The sequence below is a fragment of the Anguilla anguilla genome, chromosome 1, assembly GCF_013347855.1.
Source record: "Anguilla anguilla isolate fAngAng1 chromosome 1, fAngAng1.pri, whole genome shotgun sequence".
Taxonomy (NCBI): Eukaryota; Metazoa; Chordata; class Actinopteri; order Anguilliformes; family Anguillidae; genus Anguilla; species Anguilla anguilla.
Window position 1 is genome coordinate 15529198 of NC_049201.1, and position 14777 is coordinate 15543974.

The following is a 14777-nucleotide window of genomic DNA, read 5'->3' on the forward strand; positions in this document are numbered from 1 at the left end:
AGAATAAAATGATGGAGGTTCAGCACTGTTATTAAAAGTTATGGGAATATCTCCTCAGTTCAATGTTAGAGAGATTTTATTTCTGTGAAATCTGAATCTTGTGTACCTCACGCTGACCTGGGTTTGCATTTTTTTAAAAGCCAGTACATGGGTAGCTACATTTGGTTATTAGCAACTGTGATTTGTGTCAAGAGCAAAAAATAGCGAGGCATAGCAGATACCTTGCATTGAAAAATAGGTGAATTGAGTACAGAAACATTCCCTATGTGCAATGCTGAATTATCATGCCACAGAGGCAAACAATACACTTGGCAGAACTAAAACATTTGTATTTATTGCATGCCGTCAAGTGTGGTATACGTCTGCCCAATGACAAAAAGACTGAAAAGCATCTGCCATGACTGTGGTGAGCCTAGCAGCTCACAGAAGGATAGCAAATGGAACTGAAACAACGATGCTGGGCTTACAGTTTCATGTACCTATAGGCTTTATGGTGGATGAAGTGTGGTCCGATTCAAAGCCCTGACCCTTGCCTACACTGCCGCCAACAGGACAGCCCCCATCTACTTGCAGGACATGACTCAATTCTATGTGCCTGCTCGACCACTCCGCTCTGCAGCAGCAGGGCGTCTTGTAACCCCTCCCACCCGCCCAAAGGGATCACAGAGCTTCTCCACCCTAGCTCCCCAGTGGTGGAACGAACTCCCCGTCCCTCTCCGAACCTCCCCCTCACTATCCATCTTCCGCCGTGGCCTGAAGACTCATCTCTTCAGACTATACCTAGAATAACCACCACCATGCTGTGTATATATATATATTAAAAAAAAAAAAAAAAAAAAAAAAAAAAAAAAAAAAAAAAAAAACCCTTTTTCCTTGTCACTTGTTACATGTTGCCCCATCCCTGCACTTCTTGGTAAATTGTATTTGTCCTAATATTCTAGCTTAATCTTCTGCCTAGTTTGGCTTTGCAGATGTTAGACCAGGATAGTGTTCATTGTTCTCAGCTAGAAATAGCTGTACAAAATAAGTAATTGTACCTTACTGAACCCGTGTTCAGCAGTTGTCTACGATCATGAAAATGCACTTCTTGTACGTCGCTTTGGATAAAAGCGTCTGCCAAATGAATGTAATGTAATGTAATGTAATGTAATGAAGATGCTTTACTCTGCTGTGATCGATGTCAGAATTAAAGAATGGCTTGCATCACATCTTATAATATATAAATCTGCTATGGACTCAATGAATCTACATTTTAGATGATGTGAAAATGGCTAAGAGCAAAAAGCATAGTACACCACAGTCGCTAAATACAGACTAAATTCTCTGTTTCCCACACACAGGCACACACGCAGGCACACACACAGGCACACACACGCAGGCACACACGCAGGCACACACGCAGGCACACACACAGGCACACACACAGGCACACACACACAGGCACACACACGCAGGCACACACGCAGGCACACACACAGGCACACACACACAGGCACACACACACAGGCACACACACACAGGCACACACACGCAGGCACACACGCAGGCACACACAGGCACACACACACAGGCACACACACAGGCACACACACACAGGCACACACACAGGCACACACACACAGGCACACACGCAGGCACACACACAGGCACACACACAGGCACACACACAGGCACACACACGCAGGCACACACGCAGGCACACACACAGGCACACACACAGGCACACACACACAGGCACACACACACAGGCACATACACAGGCACACACACACAGGCACACACGCAGGCACACACGGTCGCCCACACTCGAGCAGCGCATACACAGAAGCACATTTTATGCCGGTGCTGCTCAGTTACTACACCACCAATGCTGTGGGGTGGTAGGTGATAGCAATAGATGTGAAATTACCGCCCTGCAACCACATCCTATGATGAAAACATCACAGAAATACATCTCAGAACAGGCCTAGCAGCAAACGATAAATACTGTACCTTAAAATGGGAAAACTATGATTTTATTGAATATAAAACACACTCACTTGTCTCATAGACAAGCGAAGGATAGCGGCATTCAGTATTGACTATCACACAAATAGCAGCTGTACTACTCCGTACAAAATTAATCTGAAATGGAGAGTTAGACAGGGATGACAGAGTCTATCCAACAGTGTTGTCATCTCACTGTACAACACAGTGGAAAGGCATGACATTCACTAAGATATTTCACTTTAGAAAATGTTCACACCAATGAAATTTATTGATTAATACTATTATTGAACATGGAAAACCTTTTTTGTGGAGTCATTTTTTTCCGTTATCGTAGGATGCTTCAAGATGTTGTGACACATTCACTATAGATTATAACAAGCCAGGATTAGCTGAATGGCCTGTTATATTTCAGATATTTTTTATACTCTCAATGTCTTTAAGGGAGAATCGAGATGGGAGTCCCCCGTCTCTTTAAAATTAAAACATCCATTTGCTTTGCAGATAGACAGCTGCAACACATGTGGATTGCGAAACACACACACACACACACTCACTGGAACACTTAATTAGCAGGACACACTTTCTCTTTCCGAACAAGCTTCTCCACATCTGACATTCCCAAGACTAGATTAACTGGAATGTCCATTTTATGTTTTTGTGTGACACTGTGTTTCCATGTTCTCCTTGCCTGGCGTTGCCATGGACACCACAGACACATCTGTATGAATAATTCAGAGGCTGCAACATGGAGGCCGCTGCTTCCTGTCAAAAGAAACTAGAAAAACCCACAAGCCTGCTGCTTTATATGAGCGTCACTATGTATGAGCGGAGACAAGGGAGCTTCATTCTCCCAGGGTTACCTGTAAAGCAAGGCCTTGGACAAGCTAACTTCACGAGAAGCTTTTCATATGGTGGGTGCAATGATATCAAGGCAGCCGGGTCACAGAGGCTCCACCAGTGACAGAGGAACCGAAGTCAGGGCCCCAATCTTTTTTTAATGAACTGATCTGTGTCTGCTCCAGGGTTGTGTGTACGGTATGTGCATGCCAATGTGTCAGCCTGTCTGACCTACACTCGCTCTCAGACTGTGAATGCTTGTGTAACCTGTTTCTATTAATCGGTGAATGAGAGTGTGTTTTCGTCTGTGTGCGTATCTGAGTTTGAGGGTGCGTGTGTACCTGCGTGTGTGTTTTTGTGTATGTGCACTTGCATTTGTCTGCGTATAAAGCTTCAGTCTGTATCCTGCGTGTTTGTGTTCGTTCATGTTTCGGATTTACATTCCGATGTTACTTTCCACTGGGTTCATTCTGCTAACACTCCCCGTAGGTCTAGCACGACAATCCAATCGCAGAAACACTGTTTAAACAAAAGGAGCAGACCTTGGCTGCCAGACCAGGTGTAAATATTTGGACTAATTAACGAATAATAACAGCCGTTACACTGGAAACGACGTCGAGACGCGAGGCAGGCCCGTAAAAACGCACCGCAAGGAACGGTGGCACACGATGTATGAGCTGCCTCCTGGACAATTCCCCAGGGAAACATTTACCTAAGAGACAGAAAGGCTGCCCCTAGCACACTGTCACAGTACGTACAGATGCACGGAGGCACCACATATGGACAGCACTGCCCTCTAGACCGGCCAATCAGCAGAATAAGCCAGTTTGGAGCGTGTGTTGAGTTTAGGAGTTCCTGTACGCTTAAACCCACATTAAAGTGGGTAATAGCCCTAGGCAGTGTGATCCACTTTATTCCTTCTCCGATTTTGGGGCCAATACCGCTCCATGGCGGCCATCCAGCCCCGCTCCTCCGCAGATCAACACCTCTCGAAGAGCGCCACGTCCGCCATCCCATAAATATTTGTGTCAGACGGTCCCGGTTTGGCCGCAAGCTCTCAGCGGGCGAGCAGATGTCGATCTCGGAATCCCGCCCCGCGCTCCAGTCGCTCGCTCCAGCATCTCTGCCGCCCGGAAATGGAACGGGGTGAATTGTGGGTAATTGAGTTTTTTACTGCACTCAATTCCCCCGGACTCACCTGCACGCGCTGCACCAGCAGCAGGGACTGCGTGTCGTTCTGGTCCGCCTCCAGGATGAGGTCGGTCAGCTTGTGGATGATGACATCCAGGGGACCCTGCTCTTCCAGGGGCTGGCTGAGGTCCAGCTGGGGGGAAAAGGGCACAGAGGGGCAGCGCAGAGGTCAGTCACGGCAGCCAAAAAACCCCAAAACCCCCCACTCACACAGCTACTAATGGAATGAGGGAAATGAGAGAAATATCACAACAAATTACATATGGTGGATTTTCTGAACAACAGATCACAGCCCCTAATGTCCGGGGCAGGCAGATGGTGGATTATGCAGTCTGTCGGGCCGGCGTTCTGGGGGGGACGGGAGGGGAAAGTGGGTCAGCTTCGGCCCGTTCCAGGCTCTGTGGAGGACTGTGTCCCAGGCACAATGAGCGCTCTTCTGCTGGGGACAGGGTGAGGAGCCTCTATTGTGACCCGGTCTGAATGGGCCCACTGTCCCACAGAACACAGGAAGGGCCTAAATACGGCTCTCCCTCTCTCTCTGTGTGAGCAAGTGACCGCGTGTGCTTGCGCCTGCGCATGTCTCTCTCTGTAAGTGTGCGAACATATGGGTTTGGGTAGCTGTGTGTTTGTGAGTGTGTGTACATGTGTGCGAGGGTGTGTGTATGTGTATATGTGCTTGTGTATGCATGTGCATGTGTTTGGGTATTTGTGTGAGCGTGTGCATGGGTGAGTGTGTGTGCGCATCTGCGTGTGTGTGTGTGAGAGTGTGTGCATGTGTGTGTGCGTGTGTGTGCGACTGTGAGTGAGTGTGTGCATGTGTGTGAGCGTGTGCATGTGTGAGTGTGCGTGTGCATGTTGTGAGTGTGTGTGTGGTTGTGTATGCGTGTCTGTGTGTGTGTGTGTGTGTGTGTGTGTGTGTGTGCATGTTTTCATGTATTTGTGTGAGCGTGGGCATGTGTGAGCGTGTGTGCGCATGTGCGTGTATGTGTGTGCATGTGCACGTGTGTGTGTGTGTGTGTTTATGTGTGTGTGAGGGTGTGTGCATGTGTACATGCGTTGTGTACGTGCGTTTGTGTGTGTGTGTGTTTGTGTGTGTGTGTGTGTGTGCGTTTGTGTATGTGTGTGCGTGCGTGTGTGTGTGTGTATGTGAGCGTGTGTGAGCGTGTGTGTGTGTGTATGTGTGTGTGTGCATGTGCATGCTGTGAGTGTGTGTGTGTGCGTGTGTGAGCGTGCATGTGTGTGTATGTGTGTGCGTGCACGCTGTGAGTGTGTGTGCGTGTGTGAGCGTGTGCGTGTGCACGCTGTGAGTGTGTGTGCGTGTGTGAGCGTGTGTGTGTGTGTGTGCGGGTGTGTGTGCACGCTGTGAGTGTGTGTGCGTGTGTGAGCGCGTGTGTGTGTGTGTGCGGGTGTGTGAGCGTGTGTGTGTGTGTATGTGTGTGTGTGCATGTTGTGAGTGTGTGTGTGTGCGTGTGTGAGCGTGCATGTGTGTGTATGTGTGCGTGTGCACGCTGTGAGTGTGTGTGTGTGTGCGGGTGTGTGTGCACGCTGTGAGTGTGTGTGCGTGTGTGAGCGCGTGTGTGTGTGTATGTGTGCGTGTGCACGCTGTGAGTGTGTGTGTGTGTGCGGGTGTGTGTGCACGCTGTGAGTGTGTGTGCACGCTGTGAGTGTGTGTGTGTGTGCGGGTGTGTGTGCACGCTGTGAGTGTGTGTGTGAGCGTGTGTGTGTGTGTGTGTGCGTGTGAGTGTGTGAGCGTGTGTGAGCGTGTGTGTGTGTGCGGGTGTCAGTAATGAGCCGGTATGTGTCAGCAGTGCTCAGTGCACTTGTATCCAGCAGAGCCTGACAAAGCAAAGGGGGCGTGAGACAGCCTGCTGCACTTCCTGACTGAAATGGGCATGTCGATAATGAACAGCTATTTTCAGATGCCAAATAACAACAAAGGGAAAAAATGTGTATTCAAGCGTTCGGCTGCACAGAAACACGGCACGACACGGCGGTGTTTGCACATGCGGGGAACACACTTTCTGCAGGGGCAGCATTCTCTCTTCCCTCCCTGTGCTGTAAATTCAGCTATCGTTAACTCGCAATCTTATCAGCTACAGTTAAGACGAGAATCGAGAAACGCCACGACAGCAGGTTCAGTCTGACTCCATCAGTAAGCTTCAGCCTACGATGTCCTTGTAGTCACCTACAATGGAGACACAACTTAGCGACCTACACACCTCCTTCATGTGAGTTTACCTTGGGTGGGTTTTACTGAGAAACCACGGGCCGAAGAGCGGCTCCAGGTTAAAGAATAAAGAAGATCTCTCACGCTGTCCCTCGGACAGAGAAAGCCGGGTATTATAAGCGCAGTCATACTGACATTGGCTTTGTCATTACCTGCAACAATGAGTAACTGATTAACCAGCCCAAGCCCTGCTCTTTCAGTCCAACCGCTCCACTGTGAGACCAAAAAAAACACAAAAACACAAAGACAGTACCCAAACCTGGGCCTACGCCTGAGTAACAGGCCTATATCACTTTGTCTCACACGGCAGTACAGCCCAAAGTCAATATTTTTTAAGCGGGCAAATCCTTTTCAGAGCGGCTTGTGAAATGACAGCCGATCTGATTAGTCTTTCTTCTTGTGTGTGCTTGGGCGCCGTAAAGATGAACCGTATCTGCGACCGTGCACTCGGGAGACGCGGGGACCGCTGTGTATGAGAACATGACGCGGTGCCTCACCTGACCAGGCAGGAACAGGCGTGCGTTCTCACACGCACGTACACACACATCACGCACACACACACACGAGCACACACGCGTTCCGGGAGGAGCCCCTCGGGAGCTCATTAACTCACACGCGTAATTACACTCCGGCCTACTGTACTGTCTCCTTCGCCTGCTCTGCCCAACCAGAGAGCTGGTCTCAGAGGCCTTGCTCTGCCCAACCAGAGAGCTGGTCTCAGAGGCCTTGCTCTCCCCAATCAGAGAGCTGGTCTCAGAGGCCTTGCTCTTTCTCGGCTTGTTCTGCCTACACTTGAAGCTTTCAGAAAAAGCGTTGGTAATTATGCTAACTGTGAATTACTGGGGGATTAAACTGTCCAATAAAGGCTGGTTTTGAAGAATTCCACCATCTGTAATAGACTGTGCTCTCCCTACACTATTCCACAGTGACTGACTGGTGCCATTCAGGCGCAGTAACAGGCAAACTGTGGAAGTCTTGTGGTGTTGCTCGGGTTTCCCCTTGTGCAGGCTCAGAGTCCTCCAGGGGTGATTATCCCGAACACCCACGCACCATAAACGCAGCCCCAATCGCACGCCCCTCCCACTCCACCTTCTTTCCACAGAACATTACAGCGGCTGGCTGTTTATTAAAAACTTCCCTTCCGGCCAGCCACTGCTTAGCAGCATGTAACTGCCGGCAGGGTACTCAAAAGAGCACATAAAGACACGTATGCAGGGCTCTGTGAATCACAAGCTCCAAATGCATCCGCTACTTGTCGACGAACCAGAACAGCCAAACAGGAAGTGAAGAACGAAGGAGACCTGAAGGACATTAGGAATAATAGCAAATGTAGCAGCTCTCTCGTTTACAGATATTTTGAACATAAAACAGGCCTGAAGCCTTGCGTTTCATGCATGCTGCATTAAAAATGCAAACAAATTCTATGAATATGTAGGAAGTAAGTAGGACTTGTCACACCAGAAGAGACAAGAATGGCTGTGGCCGACATCCAAGTGTGAAGCGCAGTGCCTGCTCGCTCCTATCTCCCATTTAGAAGCAGATGGAAGGTTCCGCAGCCCCATCACTGCTGTTCCAGTGTGCCATTTAGCCACCGCCTTAGCGCAACTGACTGGAGGGCACTGACCCCAGCTCCTCCCGGTGAACCAGGAGGGTTCACCCTCTGGCCTGACTACATCACAATTCCCTCCGGTCGCTGAGAGTACAAACTCACTGAGAGTACAGGTCTGCCCAAGGGTACGCTGCTTCAATCTGCTGCTTACACAAAACAGAGCGGCTGCCTCCAGCACGTTAGGAGACACTCGGGGCTGATATGGAAGCGTACGTGAGCGCTTCCCTCCCCTCCCCTCCTCTCTTCCTCCTCTCGCTCCGTCTCTATCTGGGCGATTATATCTTGAGTGTTGAGGCAGCGCAGTGCCCCGCTCCGGCACTCAAATACAATAAACACATTCGGCGCTGGTGATGTACAGTGTCGAATGTGTAATTAGCGAACGCTGTCTGAACAGATTGCGTATCCCCCACCTTCTCTGGCCTTCCTCCGTTTTTAGATCTAAGACGCGGTCCCACAGCATCTGCTCCAGCACACCACGGTAAACGGACTGCCCGCGATCTCGATGAACAGGCGCGAGCCAAGCTGTCTGAAATCATGTTACGCGGGAGCAACCCGGACAGAAAGGACCGAGCTGCACAACAACAGGCCATTTAAAGGAAAACTGGTTGTGCCAGTGTCTGCACTGAACCCTCCAGGGCTATTGAAGGCCAGCCCATTCACCTACGGTTGGATTTTCGCATTAGAATCAGGTTACAGCAAACCGTTTCTACAGCAGAGGTGTTCCAAAGGTGTTCTGTAAACTTACACAGTGCTGAGAATGGGGTGGGATAGCAGACAAGGAGTCCGCTGTTGAGGTCTGGACAGTGTAGATGACAAAGATCCTATACCGGGTTTAACATTAAAGTTCTGTCACACTCAATACACCTTCAATTATGCATTACGTTTTGGAATTGAATCTACTACAAACAGTAAACACGGCCAACTATTTACATAAACAGTACTGACAGATAGTGACAGCGATGAAACTGACTGTATTGCTGATCGCTGGAGGCACACAAACCGCAGATGTTAACAAGCTTCATCGTTCCAACATTCACTAAAACAACTGGAAACGGTGCAGTATTAGCGGTTATATTTCATGTGCAGTTATGCCATTTACATAATTTATCGCATTAATAACAGGGCACAATTCACATTGATCTTCACTTCAGTTTCTACATTTATGCAAATGTGCCAGAGATAGCTATTGAGCTCATTTTCACCTGTAGTCCCTGGGACAGTTAAAAAATAAACTAAAGAGTTAATGTTACCATGTACTAACTTGCTAGCAAGGAAATAGTTAGCAACAACGTCATGTTATATATTTAAATACACTACTAAACATTATACAGACATAAGCTCAGCTAATGGTGTGAGTCAGTAAAGACAGTGTCAAATGTTAACTTGTTAACTCTAGTCAAGTGGGCAAGCGTTAGGGTTGAACCATGCCGTATTAACGGGAAGCTCAGTGTTCTCTTCATGGAAGAGAAAGTTGTGGTTTTTGGGAGACGCTCCCAGCATGCAACACACAGGGCGGTGCACCGAAGCAGATCACAATCACAGCTGGACCAGCACGGAACTCCATGTGACGCAATCCTTGGACCACGGCTCTTCGGTTAGAAAGGATCCTACCAAATATAGGAGCACACACTGACCGCAGGGTCGTGGGACCAGGGGTGCAGAGCCGGTCTCCTTCTTCACACGATTCGCCCTGAGAGAGGGGCCTTGAATGTACAGACAGTTCCACTCTAACCGCGGGGAGGGGCAAATGGACAAAAATGAAAGACCCTGCTACACGGGCTTCACCTCAACTAGAGCACGTTAAGCTAAATGTGACAGTGTGGAGCACTCACATGCTTCGAAAGCACTCGGAAGGCTTCCTGTAGGTGAAGTAGCTCATTCTCATGGTCGTTTCACACCGTCTCTTAAGGAGAAAGAAAAAGCAGTTTAATTCCCGGGCTCAACAACGTGACCTGCACGCACAGCTGCCTCACTCCGAGTACTTCCTGTACCAGTTGAGCGCTGCCTTCATTCATGGTTTCCCTGCTGCAGACGTGATTGTGAACCACCTTTGGAAATGATTTATTGATGAGGAACTAAACACCACCTGGGAATGAAAATACCTCAGGTCCCTGCCGGGGACGGCTGCCTGGAGCGGCTTCACTTGGCAGGTGAAGGCAATGCAATAACAAAGGAAGCTCTGGCCACACCGGCGAACCCAACCGCGCCGGGATAATTAGCGGCTAATTTAACCAGCTTCCGGCCACTCAATCCCCCAGGATCCTCCTAACGGTAATTATTCCGCAGCCGCCCTCTTTGTAACCGCCACGCTGCTCGTCCCTGGTCGCGCTGAGCACCGGAAGAGGAGCCAGAGACCGTCTGTCTGCAGCATGGTTCTCCTCAGTAACACTGGACCGTGTGGAATATGAAAGGCTTATAATAATGAATCTGCCTTGGCACACCGGAATCACACCATAACCTTTAATGCGTTGATCCCCATCTCTCTAAAATTCCCATTATGCCGTTATGTCTTCCCTATGACTTTTATAGAGGAAGTAGAGCGCAAATCCTCACACTGTTATGAAAGATCCGCTTCTTTCATACCATTTCATACACTGGAGTGTACCCTTTTCTTTCATTCTGTGCATACCTTGTTTGTTCAAGTGAAGCTTAAATCCACTGTACATACTCCACATGAACGAATCTCAAACATGATGCTCTTTGTACCATGACATAATGTGTGTCAACATTGTGTTGATTTTAATAGAGGGTTATTCGGAACCCACTGCAGGATCAAGTAACCACGCTGGGGCAGCACAAATGGGCGCTTCCGTAATCAATGGTCTTTTTATCGATTCTTCTTGACCACTCCTTGGGCAAACAAGCAACAAACACGCTCATCCGTCATTAGCCGTCATCCATCCAGAGTCATACAGCACTCTGCCCATTTATACATGCAGCAGAGACAACAAGGACACAATAAATAAAGTGCCCAGAATAGTGCACTTTATAAAGGAATAAAGTGCACTCATGCACATTCAGAAGGAAGCAGCGAATGTGAATGTGAGGTGTGTGGATGTGTGTGCATCTACGGCAGGGAGCAATATTTGTATGTTTCTCTGTGGATTTCATTATACAAAATTGTGCAGTCATCTGCAGTCATAATCATGTACCGTCTGTTTTCTTAGGCCAATGTTACATTTTTACACCCTAAGCTGGCGTCTGTGCTCACTCAGTTTCTTCGATGAATGTGGAAACATGATGGCAGTCTGAATTTGTGCTATAATGTATAATGCCAAGATATTAGCATTAGCCAATAAGGCCAGTCAAATATTGGTGGCAGATATAGGCCCCTGATTTGCCATACCGTGCACCCAGACATTCAAGGATTGTGTGTGATAACCTTGGAGAGCGGCTCCAAACCGTGTGGAAGTCGTATGTGATGAAGGTGTGAAACAGCGACAAAGTGCAAAGATGGTAACTATAGGAAAGTTTTTTAGTTACAGGCTACATGATTTCTTTATACTCTTAACAAATCTTGGAGGAAGGCATGCCTGGCATCCCAATACATTCACCTGGATCATAAATGTAAACCTGAGCATGAGTAAAAGTGTGATTTGCTTAAGTACCTCCATTGACTTAGCGGTGCATGATACGAAATGCAAGACAACGTTTAAGCCAGGATCTTTGATGCGCTGTTTTGGGAAAGATTACAGCAACAACAGTTCAGCCTCAAACACAAACATTCACTAACTTCTGGTGAAATCCCATACATACAGTGGCTTAGGCTCTCATTCTAGGACTTAGCTAGATATTTCTTTTGTCATAATCTAGCCAAGGGCTTTTCGGACCAGAGTTTATCTTTTTTTACTGCAGTTGCTGGTTTCCAGACAGAGTTTTGGCTTGGTGAACTCGTCGGGAAGTAATGCTATTATTACTGTGGCCGCAATAAATCACCAGAAACCAAAGCACGCTTTTCACAAAATCGAAATGTGCAGCTTTTCCATCAACTTGGAGTATACTTCAATGGGCAGATTTTAAATAAATCACTATAGACCGCCATGCTAAAATAAATACCATCTGACGTCTTCTGCAGTCCCAGGGGTAAATATTTCTCATTAAAATGAAAAAAAGAAAACGAGATCCTGACCCGAACAGAGTTCCTGAAATTGTCCATGTGAGACTACAATGCTGGCAAGTGTGTTCGCAATGTGTGTGCGAAAGTACCAGAATGTTCTTGAAGCTTTGCTGCTCTTGGTTACCACAAATTCACTCGTGTATGCATGCACGCACGCACGCCTGTTCACCTTCGAGAGAATGTATACTTTCAATTTCAGTGCAATACATGGCAGCTGGACGTTTCTGCAAAGAATGATCAACTACTCAGCGGATTCCGTTTTTCCACTGTGACAAAAACCAGGTGAAAGCCTGAACAGGAAATAAGTTATTCCGTCAGAAATAAGTGCCGAGACCGAGGAGCAGCTATTTTCAGAAAAGAGAAAGCCTGCGGCTAATGGTGACAAGACTTTCTTTCCTAGTTGCAAAACCGATGTTAAACAATGAGGAAACAACAACTGAAAGACATGCTGGTTAAAAAATGGTCACGAACCAACATGTCAACCGCAGCTCACCTGTCTCACTCCCGCTCTGAAAGCTGTTATAACAGAGGAAGGCTTCTCCATAGGGGCTCTAATTTCGGGAGGTTTGTGCTCTCACATGCAAATGTTAAATTAGGAAGAGCGCCAGAGGCTTGCGACCAAGCAAAGGGCCAAGGTCACGGCAAACCATGATCTAGAGACCGAGTGTGTCACCGATAATGCAGCGTTCCTTGCGGCCCCCTGTCAGAAGTGACACACGGCGGCCTTGGGTGTGAGTTGTGTTAACCCTCCCGGCAGCCGCTGGGCACACTCAGGGACGGAACGGCCTCTATTTCAATGTCAAAGCAGCAGCCGGCCAGGCCGGGACACGCCATCGGTTCAACCTTCACACGACATTATCAAGGGCTTCCTGCAGGAGGATCTGCTCTCTGTATCCCCTCTGCAGCCTCGCCTTCCCAAACGTCGCTTCTTACAGCCATTTACAGAACGCCCATTGTGAGTCACGTGCAGCCACAGTAAACCCCATGTTCCTGTAATTCTCAACGTTCAGATGTCCTGTCTGAACACCACATAGGAGGCTCTCTAAAACAAATGGGTTAACCACCATGAGAAACCCATGATGAGAACAGACACACACACAGCCCCATACTTAGTAAGAAAGTTCAGATCACTTTCGAAAAAGAAAAGCCTCAGTGATGATTCAGTTGGAATAATTTGCACAATGAGGGACAGGCTGTACCTGTGATTTGAGAGGGCGAATTCCAAAACAAACACAGAGGCTTAGGACAAACCAGCTGAAGGACAAAGGTGAAATGGAGAACAACTGCTCCTCTTCTCCTTTTTCACCAAAATGCGCGGGCAATTTCCTCCCCATCCGTCCCACAGAAAAGTTCCAGGAACACGTAATAAATCCTCATGTCAAGGTTTAACACACCGTTTACCGAGAGCATATGTAAGATGTCTCGCGATCAGCACAGTTCCCAATCCATCAAGCACACCGTGAAGAACTTCAACATGCTATTCAGCAATTCCTATTGCAATAGTCCTTCAAAAACAAATCAACCTGGCATTTCAAGGGTAACACATTGTGAAAAGTCACATTATTCACTACACTGGGAATTAAAAATAATACTGTATTCCAATGATAAAAGGATAAAATAGATCAGAAAACATACAAAGGTTCTCAGCATGCCACGCCTGAAATGACATCACAATTAATTTCCCTGCTTCATTAATTATTGACAAAAATTCTGTCATCAATTATGTATGTGGTAAACCAGCACAAAACTCACTCAATGCTTTGTTGAGTGAAGCCCATGGTAAGTACACTTAGAACTCATCCACTCATCCTCACACTATACCATTTATCTGTGTTTGGTAATACGTATTATTAGTCACATTCAAACTAAATCAGATTAGAAACTGTGAATCTGAAAAGCCCAAAATTTGCAGCTACAGTTCGCAACAAGGTAAATTGAGGTTTGCTGGCTACTGAGATCACATGTCTTTTCCAGTTGTACTTCCATGAAACACATGCTTTTAACTTGCAGAGATGCTGACTACCCTCACCCCCTACCTTTTTAATTGCAGAAAACTGCTTTGTGGGTTTAAAACGAAAGGGCAAAAGAACTACAGACACAAGTCAACTCCAATCACAGAAGAATAAAGCATGCTGTAAAATTTCGCTGTTATCGCTCTCTGAGGGTCCAATAAAGCCATAATCTGTTAGTGGGTAACAGCTGGGAATTGAGCACAAGCAAGAAATGCCAACTCCTTTCAAAAGTACACAAAAGGGTTCTGCCTAGTTCCTGGTTCCTGGAAGGCAAGGAAACGAATGACAACGGTTCCCTCGCTCCGGTTCCCTACTACGAGCGTCAGCGTCTCCTCTTCCATGCTCGCAGAGCAAACTGTACATTGTCATCACTCCGTAATCTAAACCCTGATAAATGGGCTACAGGATCCTTTTCTGCACGAGGCAGAAAGAAAACAGTTCGGCGGTGATGAAGCAGCGGGAACACTTCTGAGAAAGATGAATAAGTGCAGACAGCGAGGGGGAGACAGAGCGAAGGATAAAGGCAAGGAGAGAGAGACGCAATTTCCAAACAAAGATTTACTGTGGAGCGGCTATTAATAAGCAGATGTGTTATTCCCAGTTCTGTGCCTCTCCTGGCCCCTCGCAATCTGATAGATGGTTTATTTTATTCCCAGACCACATGTGGAAATATGAAATGGAAGACTGCTAATAGCTGCCATTTCAGTAAAGTTGACAAAACAACGAGCGCCCTGCCTTCGGAGGTTATGAACTACACTATTCCTGACCAATAAAAAAGGTTCTTTTCAACAGACA

The 14777-nt window shown here is 47.4% G+C and overlaps 1 protein-coding gene across 1 annotated transcript in view; it reads right to left on the minus strand.

Moving 5' to 3' along the window:
- The window catches only part of LOC118231456 (inositol-tetrakisphosphate 1-kinase-like), a 53153-nt gene that overhangs the window by 24725 nt on the left and 13651 nt on the right, over positions 1–14777 (minus strand). Inside the window, exon 4 of the mRNA XM_035425265.1 lies at positions 4025–4150. Coding sequence (XP_035281156.1) covers positions 4025–4150 — 126 coding nt within the window. The remainder of the gene's footprint in view (positions 1–4024; positions 4151–14777) is intronic.